Genomic DNA, 12971 nt, shown 5'->3' on the forward strand with positions numbered 1-12971 from the left:
AAAATAAAATGTATAAAAGATAATCCAGCTGCTGGAGTAGACCCAGGAGGAATCTCTGAGACAAAGGTGCTTACTACATGACACACTACGAGATGATAATGGAAGATGACAGTTTCCAAGGGTGACATAGGACACCCTCTTTCACCACAGAGGCGGGGACCCCTGTCCAGCTGATGATGCTTCCCTTACGCTCCCTGATTTTCAGGACTGGGTCAACCCAATACCTGATCGAACTCAGAACCCAGATGCAGTTCTCCTGTTCTCACAACTGTGGCTCAAGAGTGGGCATACGGGTTTCCAGAGGAAGCTGGTCATGGGACATGAGGCGATGTCCCTGCCTCAAACACCTTGACTTCAGAGGGCCAACAAAAAATGCCTCCATTGTCTCCTGTAAGAGTCAAGGTCGAGGCTGCGGAACATCCGAGCTGCTCCCCTCTGTCAGGGGCTGTCTGTTAGCTGAAGAGAGTTCAATGGGTCAGACATACCCAAGAACCTTTGCCAGAAGCAGCTTTAGGGGCCAGCCAGGTCCTCCGTTTGCTGCTTTCAGTTCTCAGAATGGAGGACTCATGGGCTGGATCCCTGCCATCTCACCCCCTCTCTGGCTCTAAGAACAGCTGACCAACCACCCGGAGGACAAGGAAAACTCCTTACCCAGTAACATCGGCTTCTCCCCCTGCCGTGAAGTCCCTTTGCAAGTCTAACTCCAGCCTCTCAGGCAGCAGTGAGGGCTTTTCTTCCCCAGCTCTGAGCACCACTGAGATCCGAGCAGCTTTTGTCTTTACATCCTGCCCTGAAGCTTCTCCCTCCCCAGTCCTCTCTTCCCAGGACTGTGCCTACTTCCTCCCCTTGGCTTGCCTTCAAACACTCGGAGTTCTTCCTCATGTCAGAAGCGTTAGGCAGTTACACCATTCCCTTCACTATCACTGGTGTGTCTGACACCACACCAGGAACCACATGCATGTAGCCCTATTTAATCTTCACAACAAAATGATGGGGCAGGAAATAGACCCATTTGGCAGATGAAAAGGCCTGACACACTAAATGACTTGCTCAAGGTCAATCAATGGTGCATCCCGGAGCCCGAGTTTAACTCATGGCAGTCTCCTTCAGCGTGCACACTCTCATCTTCCTCCTCTCCTGGTCTGGGCAAGTCAGGGGGCATCTGGCACATTCAGAGGACACCAAACCACTGCAGAAATCACTAGAACGGAATGGAATGATGGGGGTGAGGGGTGGCCCCACTGCTACAAAAGGGACCTGCCATGTTTCACAGCCAAGCACAGCAATGCACTGGACATTCTTCACTGCACAGTCTCTCTGCCAGGTCTCTGCACTCAGGAAGGGCCTTATCTCCTTTCCTTTCTTTTCACTTTCTCTTTCTTTCTAGAAGCATCCAACACAGCAGCTATCCTTTGTTCAGCACGGGCCTCACTTTGATTTTACAACCTTCCCAGCTGCCGTCATGCTTGGTCAGCCATTCTCCCTTGACTTCAAGAGAAGGGGTCCCTCTCATGTCGAGGCAGGATGGTAAGAAGCCAGGAAAATTCCTTGGCAAGTGGAATGGGGAAACGGAGGCTGACAGCTGGACACACTGGTTGAGCAATTTACAGTCAGATAGAGACGGTAGACCGGGGCAGAAAGCACTCTAAGTGCCTGGCAACAGGCAAAACTGGTGCTGAACCTCACCCCCAGGGTGCCCTTTCCGCCCCTGGCATATCGCTGGCCATGCTGTTTGGACGCCCTGACCCTGCCTCCATAGAGAGAGCATCGAGGCCTCAGCTGTGTTTCAGCTCCAGGCCCAGAAAGGCAGCTAGGCCAGGTGACGATGCCAGGCCCAGCTGCAATGACTAACGATCCCTTCCCTGGTGTCCATCAGTCCAATGAAGGCCATGGCCCTGAAAGGGCACATCTGGAAAGGTGATGAATATTCTATTGCGATCCTCCTCCTGAGACCTCCCCTAAAATCCCTGCCTTTGGAAAGCAGATAAAACCCCTCCAGACAACAAAGCCAGTGCTCAGTTGAATCTCCTTTTTGAGTGAGTTATCTTTCTCTTAAACTCTAAGTGTCCCAGCGAGACGTGCAACCAGGGGAGCAAGGATCAGCAGCAGCTCGTCCCAGGTTAACCCCCTGAATCTGTCTCCAAGGTCCCCTTTTCTCTGACTCTCCGGTGAGCTGGCCACAGGCTCGCGGAGGCGCACTTCTTTCCTATAACATTTCTAGAGAGACACAGCAGCCTGGCCTAGAATTTCTTCTGTAGCTTCTTCTATCTCAACCCTTCCTATTCCACTGTCCCCAGCTCAAAATCACCGGAAGTCTGCCCTGGCCAGTGTGGTTTAGTTGGTTGTGAGTCATCCCTCTCGTAGGTTCGATTCCCAGTCAAGGGCACATTCTTGGGCTCAATCCCTGGTAGGGAGTGTGCAGGAGCCAACCCAGTGATGTTGTACTCTCACATCAAGTTTCTCTCTTTTTCCCTTTCCCTCTAAAAATCAATAAACAATTCCTAAAAAGAAGAAGAAGAAGAAGAAAAAAAGAATCACCTGGACTCGTATTGTGAAATCTTTCCTGCAAGAACCCACACACCACAGGCCGGCCTCAGGCAGACCTGCTCTGGGCTTGGTCCCTCTCCGGTAACAATGCAAGGACTTGTGAGTTTTGCTTGTTTTCATGGCCCTTGGTTCTTACAACTCCCACTCATTCACTTGTAATACTAAACTGGTTTAAGCGGCTAGAATCACCCAAGCCTACGCCATTGATAAAACAACTCCATTGACAAAACAACTCCATATGCTTATGCCCTGAATTGTTTATCTTCCATAAAGTGAGGAGCTGGGACCAGACGGTGTCTAAGGGACCGTCTGGCTCTGATGCTCTCCAGCTTTAAGAATATTCCTATAATAGATTACCCGAAATCCAATTTAGAAAAAGGCACATTCCACACCAGTGCGCTGGGACTCTGGACACCTTGGTGGTGGCCCCATCATTTAGAAAACAAATACCCAGAATCCAGCAAAGATCCCCTGCTTCCTCAGGCAGTAAATCTCCTTGGCAGGATCTCAGTGTGGCTCTAGCTGCTTAGTGCCAAGTCAGAGCCTTTGCCTCTCACCCCTCTTCCCATCCCCCACTCGCTGTTTACATTAGCACATCACAATACAGACACTTCCTGTCTCGTGGCTCCCACAACGCCCCCCTGGGGACCTGCAGTTCCAGCTTCAGAGGGGAGGCTGATGATGGGGGCCAGCTGTCTTGTCAGAGCCAGAATATGACGATTCTTCTGGCTGCTCGGGGAAATGGGGCATCTTGAGCCACGGGGGGAGTAACCCAGGTGTGGAAGGAGCCAATTACTCCGTTAATCAGCTTGAGCAACCCGTTGTGTGACGAGTTAGCTGTGCCTCATGGAAACTGTTCTGTGACTTGCAAACGTGTGGATGGGTGGGCATTGCATTTGCATGCACTCCCCGAGGAGAGAGGAGGGCCAGGGACAGCACAACGTCATCCACAGTCACCTTGAAACAGGACTCAGAGCTGGACTCTCATTATTTTCCAGGTGGGTTTTAAAGAGGCCAGGGGCCTGTGATATGGCATCCCCACTAGCTACGGATAGACTGCAAGGCAGGCAATCCACACCCAGACACTTAAGAGTTAACAAAACACACACTGCAAGGCTTTCTGTGCTCTTTAAACCACACTAGGCCCAGACTTACTGTTCTTCCTCACCCTCAGTTACCCGCCCCCCACCTACCACTGATGCCTAAGTGTCTATGGAACCCTCCCAGAAGCTCTTTTGAAGTCCTCCCTTGGTTTGACCAACATGTGCAGAATTTACCGACTGGAGGCCTGCAAACCACACCAGCCACCTCAAACTCCCCAACTGGCCGCTGTCTTCCTTGCACGCGGCGTTCGGCAGGTGGCACCTTGGCCCCCCGGCCTGGCCGGCTGTCAGACCTGCCACTCGGCACGCGTGAATGACATGGTATCAGTCGAGTTAGGCAAACTGGGGTTAGGACAGGCAAGGTTACTCCCGAGGTTACCACTGCGACTCACCACTGTACATGTCAGGGTGGTTTCTTAAGGACGAGTCATTATAGGGGTGGTCTGCAATAAACAAAAGAGGGTGAGCGAACAGGGGGCCACGGGGAGGTCACAGAGGCGCACACGGGAGAGAACAAACAGAAATGCGAAGCCACAAAACAACCGGGAGCGCACGGTGGCCTTTGGCAAAAAAGAAAGATGCGGCGAGCTTGGGAAGGAAATACACTTGGGTGAAGAACAAGCAGCACAAGACAGCCCAAAAAAGAAAGAAAAGGTTAACTCCTGCAAAAGAAGGCAAAAAAGAACAAGCAGCACACGACAGCCCCAAAAAGAAAGAAACAGTTAACTCCTGCAAAAGAAGGCAAAAAAAAAAAATGTTTATTTTTTAAATTAAAAAAATTAGGCGTGGCCCTTAACTGCCTGGTCCTACTATATTTTCAAACAAATGAGATAAGTGTTAGTGATACCCCTAACTGTCTTTGAACAAGGGCATCCCATCAAAATCCCCGTTTGTCAGGCCTCCGGGTCAAGCCAGCTCTTGGGGGGCTAAAGAGAAAGGGGTGTTTGCGAGCCCCAGGAAAGGGCCGGGTCCTGTCTGAGCAGAAGCCAGGTAGCAAGGGGTGAGAGTAAAGGAGCGGAGAAAACGGTCCAGAGAAACATTCGTCAGCAGAGAGGGAGAGAAGGACCCCTGGCAGCAGCCGACAATGCGTGCTGACCAGCAACACGCACCCCAGCCTGACTAGTGGGTGCCACCTTGGTCTCTGAGATGTGCCTGTGGGTAGACAGGCCTCCTTCTGAGGAGGCAAGGAGTGATCCGGGGAGCAGGCAGAGCTAGGCTGGGGCTCAGACTTTAGGATCAGAAAGGGAATTTGGAAGGAGGGGGGAAAGAGGAAGAGGGGGCGAAAGAGAGAGAGAGGGGGTACATGGGTGCTTTGAGTTCTACACTGTGGACGGGGAGAGGCCTGCTGACTAAGCCGAGACTCAGAAGTGAAGCCATTCCTTCAGGAGCAGGACTAGAGGCCTCGCTCCAACATCAGGCAAGCAAACCCTTGGGCCTGAACCTTCCGTGAGAAAGCACTTGGAAGTAGGGCGCATGGTCGTGCCGCCATCGTTAAGTCGCTTTTCACTGTTGTAGCTCCATCCCTTCCAGCCTCGGGGTTCAGGTTCTGTCGGTAGCACAGGCCGGGGGTAGAGCGGCTGACTGGCAGCCAGGCAGACAGTCCTGAGAAGCCAGAACTGCTCTTCCCTCTTCTCTCCCCCCGCAACCCTCCGCCCTGGCCTGAGGGAGGAGAGGTGCCTGCCAGGACCTGGCCTATTGGAGGACAGCTCAACCCTGTCACAGCTGCCCGGAGACTGGCCCTCTCTGGGGCTGCATCCAGCAGGAAGATGCTCAGGACTTCACACTAGCCCTTAAGGCAGGGCTTGTGTAAAAGGCCTGGCCTGGGTTTGGATGCCAGCGTGGGTTTCCCTGGAGCTACAGGTGGACTTGACCTGCAGGGAAAGAAGAGGCGGAGTGGCAGAGAGTAGGCCTGGCTGTGGCTGGACTCCGGGGACACACAGGGGACAGGCCCTTGTTCTGTGCTCCCAGCCAGAGCGGAGACCCACGCTCAGGCTGCGCCTGCCTTTGTGGACCTGGGAGCATCTCTGAGCGTACAGGGAGGCCTCTGACTGCCCAGAGAGTGTCACTTAGACACAGATGTCAGAGGGAGGCGGTGAGTGCTCCCGCATCTCCTCGGGGAGACTTCTTCCCTCGTTGTCCAGAGGTACGGGGTGGACGGGACCCGCTCTGCGTGGGACTGCGCCCCAAACAAAGTTAAAACTGATCCCAGATGGCGGTGCTGTGTGTGAGGCGCCCCTTCCTTTACTGCAGGAAATACAAAATCCTCTACGGAGAGGGTCATTCCTCCTGGTGGGCGAGCTGTGACAGAGCCCCGAGGGCTGAGTCTCGAAGCTGTCCCACCTGGGCCTCCACCCGGCCTGGCCCTGAAGGCACAGGAAAAAGCCTGCGTCCCTGCCAGGCAGGGGAGGGGAGAGAGCACATGTGGGCTGCGCGGGTGCCGGAGCTTGCTCCCGGCCAAAGCTGCCCTCTGAGACTCTAGGAAGCCAGCAGCACTTTTTTGGAGAGTTTTCGGTGGCACAGGAGACCCATTAATGGAGCAGACACAGACATCCCTTTTCTCAGAGAAAAGGATGCTTCCGAGAGACCAACTGGTCAATGTGGCTGAAATCTCTAACCAATGCCACAGAGGAAGGCTCTTCGCCACCTCCATTCCCGCCTCTGCCTGGTGTGACAGCGGTGGCCCATGCCAGGGCCACGGGCAGTCACCTGACCCGGCTCTCAAACAGCAGGCTGACGTCCAGCCTGTCCCGGGCAGGGAGAGGGGGACCCGGGGATGGCACTGCAGGTGTCCACTCCTGCCCTCCCTTCCCTTCCCCCAACCTAACATCCTAACCCGGCCTGCCGCGTCCTGGCCCCAGAGGCCGCCGAGGTCCCGGGCAGACCACGCTGTCCTCCCGGCTCGGCCAGCTGGCGTGCCCCGAGGAGACACCTCAGACAGCCCATTTCTTGTCTAAAATAGGAGCGCCAGGGAGGGGCAGCAGCAGCCTGAAGCTGGGGGACCCTGCCAGGAACATGTGGGGCTTGTCCCTGGGTTTCTGGCCATCCTGTTGCTCAGAACAGAGTGTGGGGACCTGCAGAGGCACGAGGTGGGGGGAGGGGATTAGAGGCGGGTAAAACTGGGTCAAAGAGCGAGAGCAGATGAGAGAAGGGGAAAGAAGAAAGTAAAAGAGGAAAGGGAAACAGAGGAAGGAAGTGAAAAGGGAAAGGGGAGGAAATGAAGAGAAAGGAAAAAAGAAAAGGGGGAGGAAGCGGGGGAAGCTGCTTCTTGTGGCTCCACCTTGAGGCCGGGTTGACTCTTGGCAAGGCGGGTCTCCTTCTTGGGCAAAGGAAAGGGAGACGCTAGGGGGTCGCCCCACTTGTCCTGAGTGAGGAGTGAGCTCACCCAGGCCTCTCCCCGCCTCCCACATCCCTCCAGGAGGCATCGCCAGCCACCTGCACATGTGGGTTCTGGGAAGCCAGGGTTCAGCCTCTTTTCTCCGACCTGAGAAAGCTGCGCCTGGTTTCCCTCGCCTTCGCCTCTGTCCCCAGTGTTGGGAACATCATTCACAGCCCAGCCAGGCAGACTGAGGTCTCTGGGGCGGGGGCCCTCCATGGAAGGCATGTTACAAATCCACGGGGACAACCCACACAGACTCGCTCAGCGTCCCGAGCAGGCTGAGGACTCGAAGCCCAAGCTCCAAGCCAGTGAGTCCCGGCAAGCAGTGTGCCCAGAGCTGGTCAGCTTCTCTCTCCTCCGTGCAGGGCCAGCAAAACGCTACGGTGGGTCAGGAAATGCCCATCCACTTTGATGCCCGTCAGACAGAATCAGGAATAAAAATGAGAACAAACAAGGCCAGCCATAAACCTGCAAACACAGCGATTCCACATGGTCCAACATACACATGTCCCAGAATCAAACGCAACCCATGGAGGTGCACCCACTCAGGTGGGTGTTCCGTGCTGTGGCTTATGCTAGAAATAAAGATTAGCAAACGATGGCGAAACATAAAAGAAGTAATCCAGCTGAGGACATGAGAGGGGTGTGGATGAGCTCCTAAAACAATGCTCCACAAATCCTGGCGGCTCCAAATCCCCCGGGAGCTGACGAAGCACAGAGAGGCGCCAGCGGGCTGGGCCCAGGGCCCATGCCAAGGCCCCAGGACATTCTGATTCCCACCCATGTGAGAAGCACTGACTCAGGGCAGCACCAAGTTGAGCCCGAGACTCCCGATCAGGAGGTGTCTGATAGAAGCTGAAGTGGCTCAGGCACAGTGAGCTGGAAAGGTTTCTAGGTCACCCTTGGCAACGCGTCTCCCCCAGACCCAGGCACCCAGCACCCCCGCCCCGGCAGGGCCCGCACTTACTGGTGAGGACCTTGAGGGTGAATGGGTTCTTCTGCTGGATGGTGTGCGTGAAGTGGAAGCGGGCGTTGCAGCTGTAGTCCGTCTGCATGTCCTGCACCATCACGTTAGAGAAATACAGGTCCCCGTTATGGCCCTGGGAGACCCGCTTGTCTTGGGTGATGGGCTCCATGGCTATGAGAAAGCAGAGGCGCGGGGAGGTGAGCAGAAATGGTAACAGTAGCAATAATCGTGATGTGTCTGGCCAGTGGGCACCTACGGAGGGCCAGCTGGGCCCAGGTGCTCCACATTATTCGACCTCACCTCACTCTCAACTCTGAGCCGGGCTCATCCCCATGCCACAGATAAGAAAGCAGAGGACGTACCTGTTCTGTGGCATAAGCCGTGAGGGAGAGAAGGACGTAGACTCAGGTCTGCCTGCCCACCACGTCCATGCTCTATGACCAACCTTTTCTGTCTCCCGTTCATTCCACCAACGATCAGACTGGCCCGGAGGCCAGAGGGAGGGAACACGAATCTTCAGATGCTCCCAAATCAGGAGTCAAATTCACTTGTTTTATTTTTTTATACCCTGTCCCCGCCGCCCCGTCCCCAAGAAAGCAAATAGCACTACCAAATATAATCGGAAGATGCATACCAATGCAAGCCGTCGATTTTAGGATGCTTCTCCGTTTGGGAGATGGGAAAACATGAAAATGGGTGCATTTTAGAATGAATGGTACATATGAGTGGCAGAGAATGCTGACTGCAGCGTCCATGTATTTTTCAAGCTCTGCGTCTGATGTAAATGCAAACAGTCAGGCCTCTCAGCTATCTGGGTTGTAAAAGTCTACTTCTAGAGCTGACTACTCATAGCAAACTCCTTCCTATCCCCATGAGTGTTCCCTCAGCCACCATTTCTTAAAGCACCAGGCTAATGATGCTAAAGTCAGCTCTTCAATTATCAAAGGTTTCCTGTAGGCCTACTATGTGCAGGCACTGTGTGAGGCACTGGGGAAAGAGAGATGAGTAAGAAAGCCAAAGAGCCTGCAGTCTGGTAGGAGAGACAGGGGATAAATAACTGCCTGCAATGCAGTGTGGTGAGTGGGCAGCCCGGACAAGCAGGGGATGAGCTAAGAGAAGGAGCAGCCAGTCCATTCTAGGGGCTTGAGCTGTGGCTTGAAGGCCGCGAAACATTGATAAGGCATCAGAGGAAGGAGCTAAGACAGGGACGGTGTGTGTTAAAGCAGAGAGCCCCTGAGAAGAAGGGCGGGGGGAGGGGAGGGGCTGAGGGGCCGGAGGAGGGCTGGAGAGACGGAAGGGATCGGATCAGGAGGGAACTGTGTGCCAGGGAAAGGAGTCCAAACTGTGTCCAGGTGATGGAGGAGCAATGAAGGGTTTTGAGCCTATGAATGAAGGGTCACATGTACGTTTTCAGAAAGGCCAGGGATGGGTCATTACTGTAACCCAGGGAAACGTGGGTGGGGACATGTCAGTGGGGATGGAAAGAAAAAGAAGGCCACGAGGCCTGCTCAGAGGTATGAGTGCTGTAAGGCAGAGTGAGAGCGTGACGCAGGGGCGGAGAGAGGAGGCTCTGACCTGTTAGCTCACAGACCAACGCCCAGTCCGTGGCCAGGCAGCCTTCCCCACGAAGTGCTCGGTGGCGAGGGAAGAGATGAACAATGATTGGGCACAAAGCCACTCGCCTTCTGCAAAACAACTCACCTGCTGGCTCGTGGACAAGGCGGCCTCTTTGGTAAGAATTCAGGAATGGAGAGCAGGGTTTAGACCAGAGGTTCCCAAACTTGTTTGTGCCGCAGACCCCTTGCCATGTTTTTCGGTTTTGGGTAGACCCCCTACTTACCTGATATTGATTTTTTTGTAAATTTCTAACTGTAGTGAAGTTTAGTGTTAAAATTTAATAAAAAATAATGTACCTACTTTTCTCCGGCATTCTCAAACAAAATAACACTGATTCACTATAATTTGTATGATAAACTACCAGTTTATATTTTTTAAAATATTTTCTCAGCACTTTCCTATTCAAGATTCAGGAAACGAATGAACGTATTTTTCTCACATTTATATTTATAGAGTGACGGATTGAACAAGTCGGTGCAAGTTCGCGAAGCTTTGAGACAAAAATTGGCAAGAATGTTTACTGCGCGTATACTTGTAACAAGATGATACTGGTATATCATTATGTTCAGGTTTTTATCCTACAACTTACACAATTTTATAAACATATATAATAAATTTTTTACTTCATAGGTACTTTTATAAATAATTTATATGTTTTTATATTATAAGATAATATGATGTAAGTAAATAGGTACTATCAGTGTATGTTGAGATCCACTATCGTGGACCCCCATTTTCATTTCATGGACCCCCAAATTTTTTTTTCGCTGACGTAGACCCCTTGCAGGTTGTCATAGACCCCTGGGGGTCGATATAGACCACTTTGGGAATCACTGGTTTAGACTGACGGATGCATACACAGAGAAGAAGGAATGGAAGGCGGGGGAAGGGGGAGAGAAGGGGAGGGAGGGATGGAAGGAGGGAGAGCAGCTAGGAAGACAGATAGCGGTCCTCTATGCGCCCTCGTAATACCTCCCCCCACTTTTAGTTTGAAAACAGAGGAAGACACTGAGGTCCAGAGTGATTACATGAGCCTCAGTCCAAAACAGAGCTCGGACAGGCTCTGCATGATGGTGCACTGTCCCCTGCTCCAGAGATCCTACTTCCCATCACCCTCCACCAGAGGTTTCCTTCGCGCATGCTCCACTTCTGTCCTAACAGGAAGCCCGAGTCCAGACCAACCAAGGGTTGAAAGAGGCTCGGTACCAACCCACCTTCAACTGGAATATTAAAAAATAGTTTCTGCCCTGGCCAGTTTGCTCCGTGGTTAGGGTGTTGGACCGAAGGGTCATGGGTTCAATTCCCAGTCAAGGGCATATACCTCAGTTGCAGGCTTGATCCTTGGCCCCAGTCAGGGTGAGGCAACCAATCTATGTGTCTCTCTCACATCGATGTTTTTCTCTTTCTCTCCCCCTTCCTCCCTCTCCCCCCACCTCTAAAAAGAGAGAGAGAGAGAGAGAGAGAGAGAGAGAGAGAGAGAGAGAGAGAGAGAGAATCAATGGAAAAAAATACCCGAGGGTATTTTCTTTCTTATTCTTTTTACTTTTGCTCACAAATATTACCGAGTACTTACTGTGTCTGGCCCTGTTATTAGTACTTTGGGTGCATTAACTTACCTATTCTTATAATAATTCTATTAGATAAGTACAGTTATCAGCCCCATTTTCAAGAAAGGAAACCGAGGCCCAGAGATGTTAAGCAACTTGCTCAAAATCACACAGCGAATAGCAGCCGGGCTTAGGAAATGAGCCAGTTCCTTCCCCTCCACAGAGCCAGTTCTTACCACTTGGCCACCTTACAGCTGCTTCTCACAAGGCAAGGCCCCCCCCCCCCCAACACCATTTAACACGCCCACCCTCCTCCCTAAGATTAAAATGGACATAAAACACCAACCCCCAAGACTTACAGCTGCTCATCCAGAAGATGACTGGGGATGGGAGTCCGGGCGGCGGGTTGCACTGGAGTGTCAACGGGGCGCCTTCCTGAACCACCACGGGGTCCAGATTTTCCTTGGGCCACAGGGGAGACTCTGGGAGAAACACAGAGGAGGGTGAAATGCGGGTGATGCTGGGGCCGGGCAAGGAGGTGGGTTAGGGGCCGGCATGTGAGGAGGGGAAGAGGGAGCAGGAGGACAAGCGAGGCAGGAGAGAGGGCCAGGCTCCTGGTCCAAGCAGGGCAGAGGAGAGAGGAGAGAGGTGAGAGGCCTTTGTCTGAACGGGTGCCTGTCTTCACAGGCTCCTCTCCTTCCCCTCCTGAGCCCAGAGTGGCCGGTGAAATTGTTCAAGATTCTGGTTTAGAAGCTTCCTTTCGAAGGAATTGTTTTGAATTGGGGTGGTGTGCGTGGCTCAGAGGCAGAAAAGCAAGCAGGACCTGCAGGGCCCCAAAGCACCAAGGCTGCCCCGTGCCAGGCTGTGTGTCCGAGTTGTTGTTCCTCACACAAAGGCAGGGGTGGTCCTTCTAGAATGATGGTCCCTGCCCCCACCCAACCCCCAAGATGCCCAAGAGAAGGGCATCTCCACTCTGTCCCTCTCCCCTCCCCCTCGCCCTGCTACTCACTGGACACCTGCAGGCGGATCCTGTTGGACAGGGCTGTGCCGAATTTGTTGCGGGCGAAGCACTGGTACTCGCCCTCGTACTCCTCCGGCCGCCCTCCGCTGCGGAAGTCGATCACCAGGGTCCCGGACCGCCTCCTCATCGACACCCGCGGGTCCTTGGCGACATTGAAGAACCTGCTGTTCCGAGTCCAGTGGAAGCTGTGGGCCACGGGGGGATGGGGGTAAGGCGGGAGCCACCAACGGTAACAGGGTGGGTTCCGGGCTCCAGGTGACAATCTCAGGACCCCAGTCCCTGACTCGGTCACAAAACCACACCTTCATACCAACCTGCCCAGCTGGACGGACACATGGCAGAACCACCTGGGCCTCCTGCATGCAGCGCCTGCCCCTCCCCCGCAGGTGGATCTGGGGAGCAGGTCCCGTACAACACTGACACCTACAGCACTCGCACCGGCCAAGCCTGGGAGTCACGCTTCCACACGGTGCATACCGAGCAGTTCCTGGGGACTGTCTTTGGAGGACTGGGCAGCAATTTTTATTTTTTAAAATCCAGAGTCAGAGCCCCCCCTCCCCCCAGCCCCTGGGCTTCCCACCCTCCAGCTAGGAATGCAAACCCAAGTCCCCATTCCCCCAGGACACTCCGGGGAGCTGGCTGGCTCCGCCTATCTCCTCATTTCATAACAGCCTCTAAAGGAAGTGAGGTGGCTGTGTGCTCTGCTCAGAGGGTGGGGTGTAAGGCCGAGGCCGCACTTGATGGCCCAGAACGCGTGTCTTAGCTGCCCAGGTTATAACCTTAAAGAAGCAGG

General features: G+C 53.6%; 1 protein-coding gene across 21 annotated transcripts in view; it reads right to left on the bottom strand.

Moving 5' to 3' along the window:
* The window catches only part of NFASC (neurofascin), a 187774-nt gene that overhangs the window by 58524 nt on the left and 116279 nt on the right, over positions 1–12971 (bottom strand). For 13 of the 21 annotated variants that reach the window (XR_014793330.1, XR_014793331.1, XM_084865810.1 and 10 more), the window contains 4 exons: positions 12167–12363; positions 11517–11639; positions 7994–8164; positions 4043–4093 (listed from right to left, as the gene is read on the bottom strand). Coding sequence is in view for 19 of the 21 variants with exons in the window: in XM_084865810.1 (XP_084721936.1) it covers positions 4043–4093; positions 7994–8164; positions 11517–11639; positions 12167–12363 (542 nt within the window). In the remaining 2 variants the exon portion in view is untranslated. The remainder of the gene's footprint in view (positions 1–4042; positions 4094–7993; positions 8165–11516; positions 11640–12166; positions 12364–12971) is intronic. The other 8 variants (XM_084865811.1, XM_084865809.1, XM_084865803.1 and 5 more) reach the window with 1 other exon arrangement.

The sequence above is a fragment of the Pipistrellus hanaki genome (genome assembly GCF_964339955.1).
Source record: "Pipistrellus hanaki genome assembly, chromosome: 18".
NCBI lineage: Eukaryota > Metazoa > Chordata > Mammalia > Chiroptera > Vespertilionidae > Pipistrellus > Pipistrellus hanaki.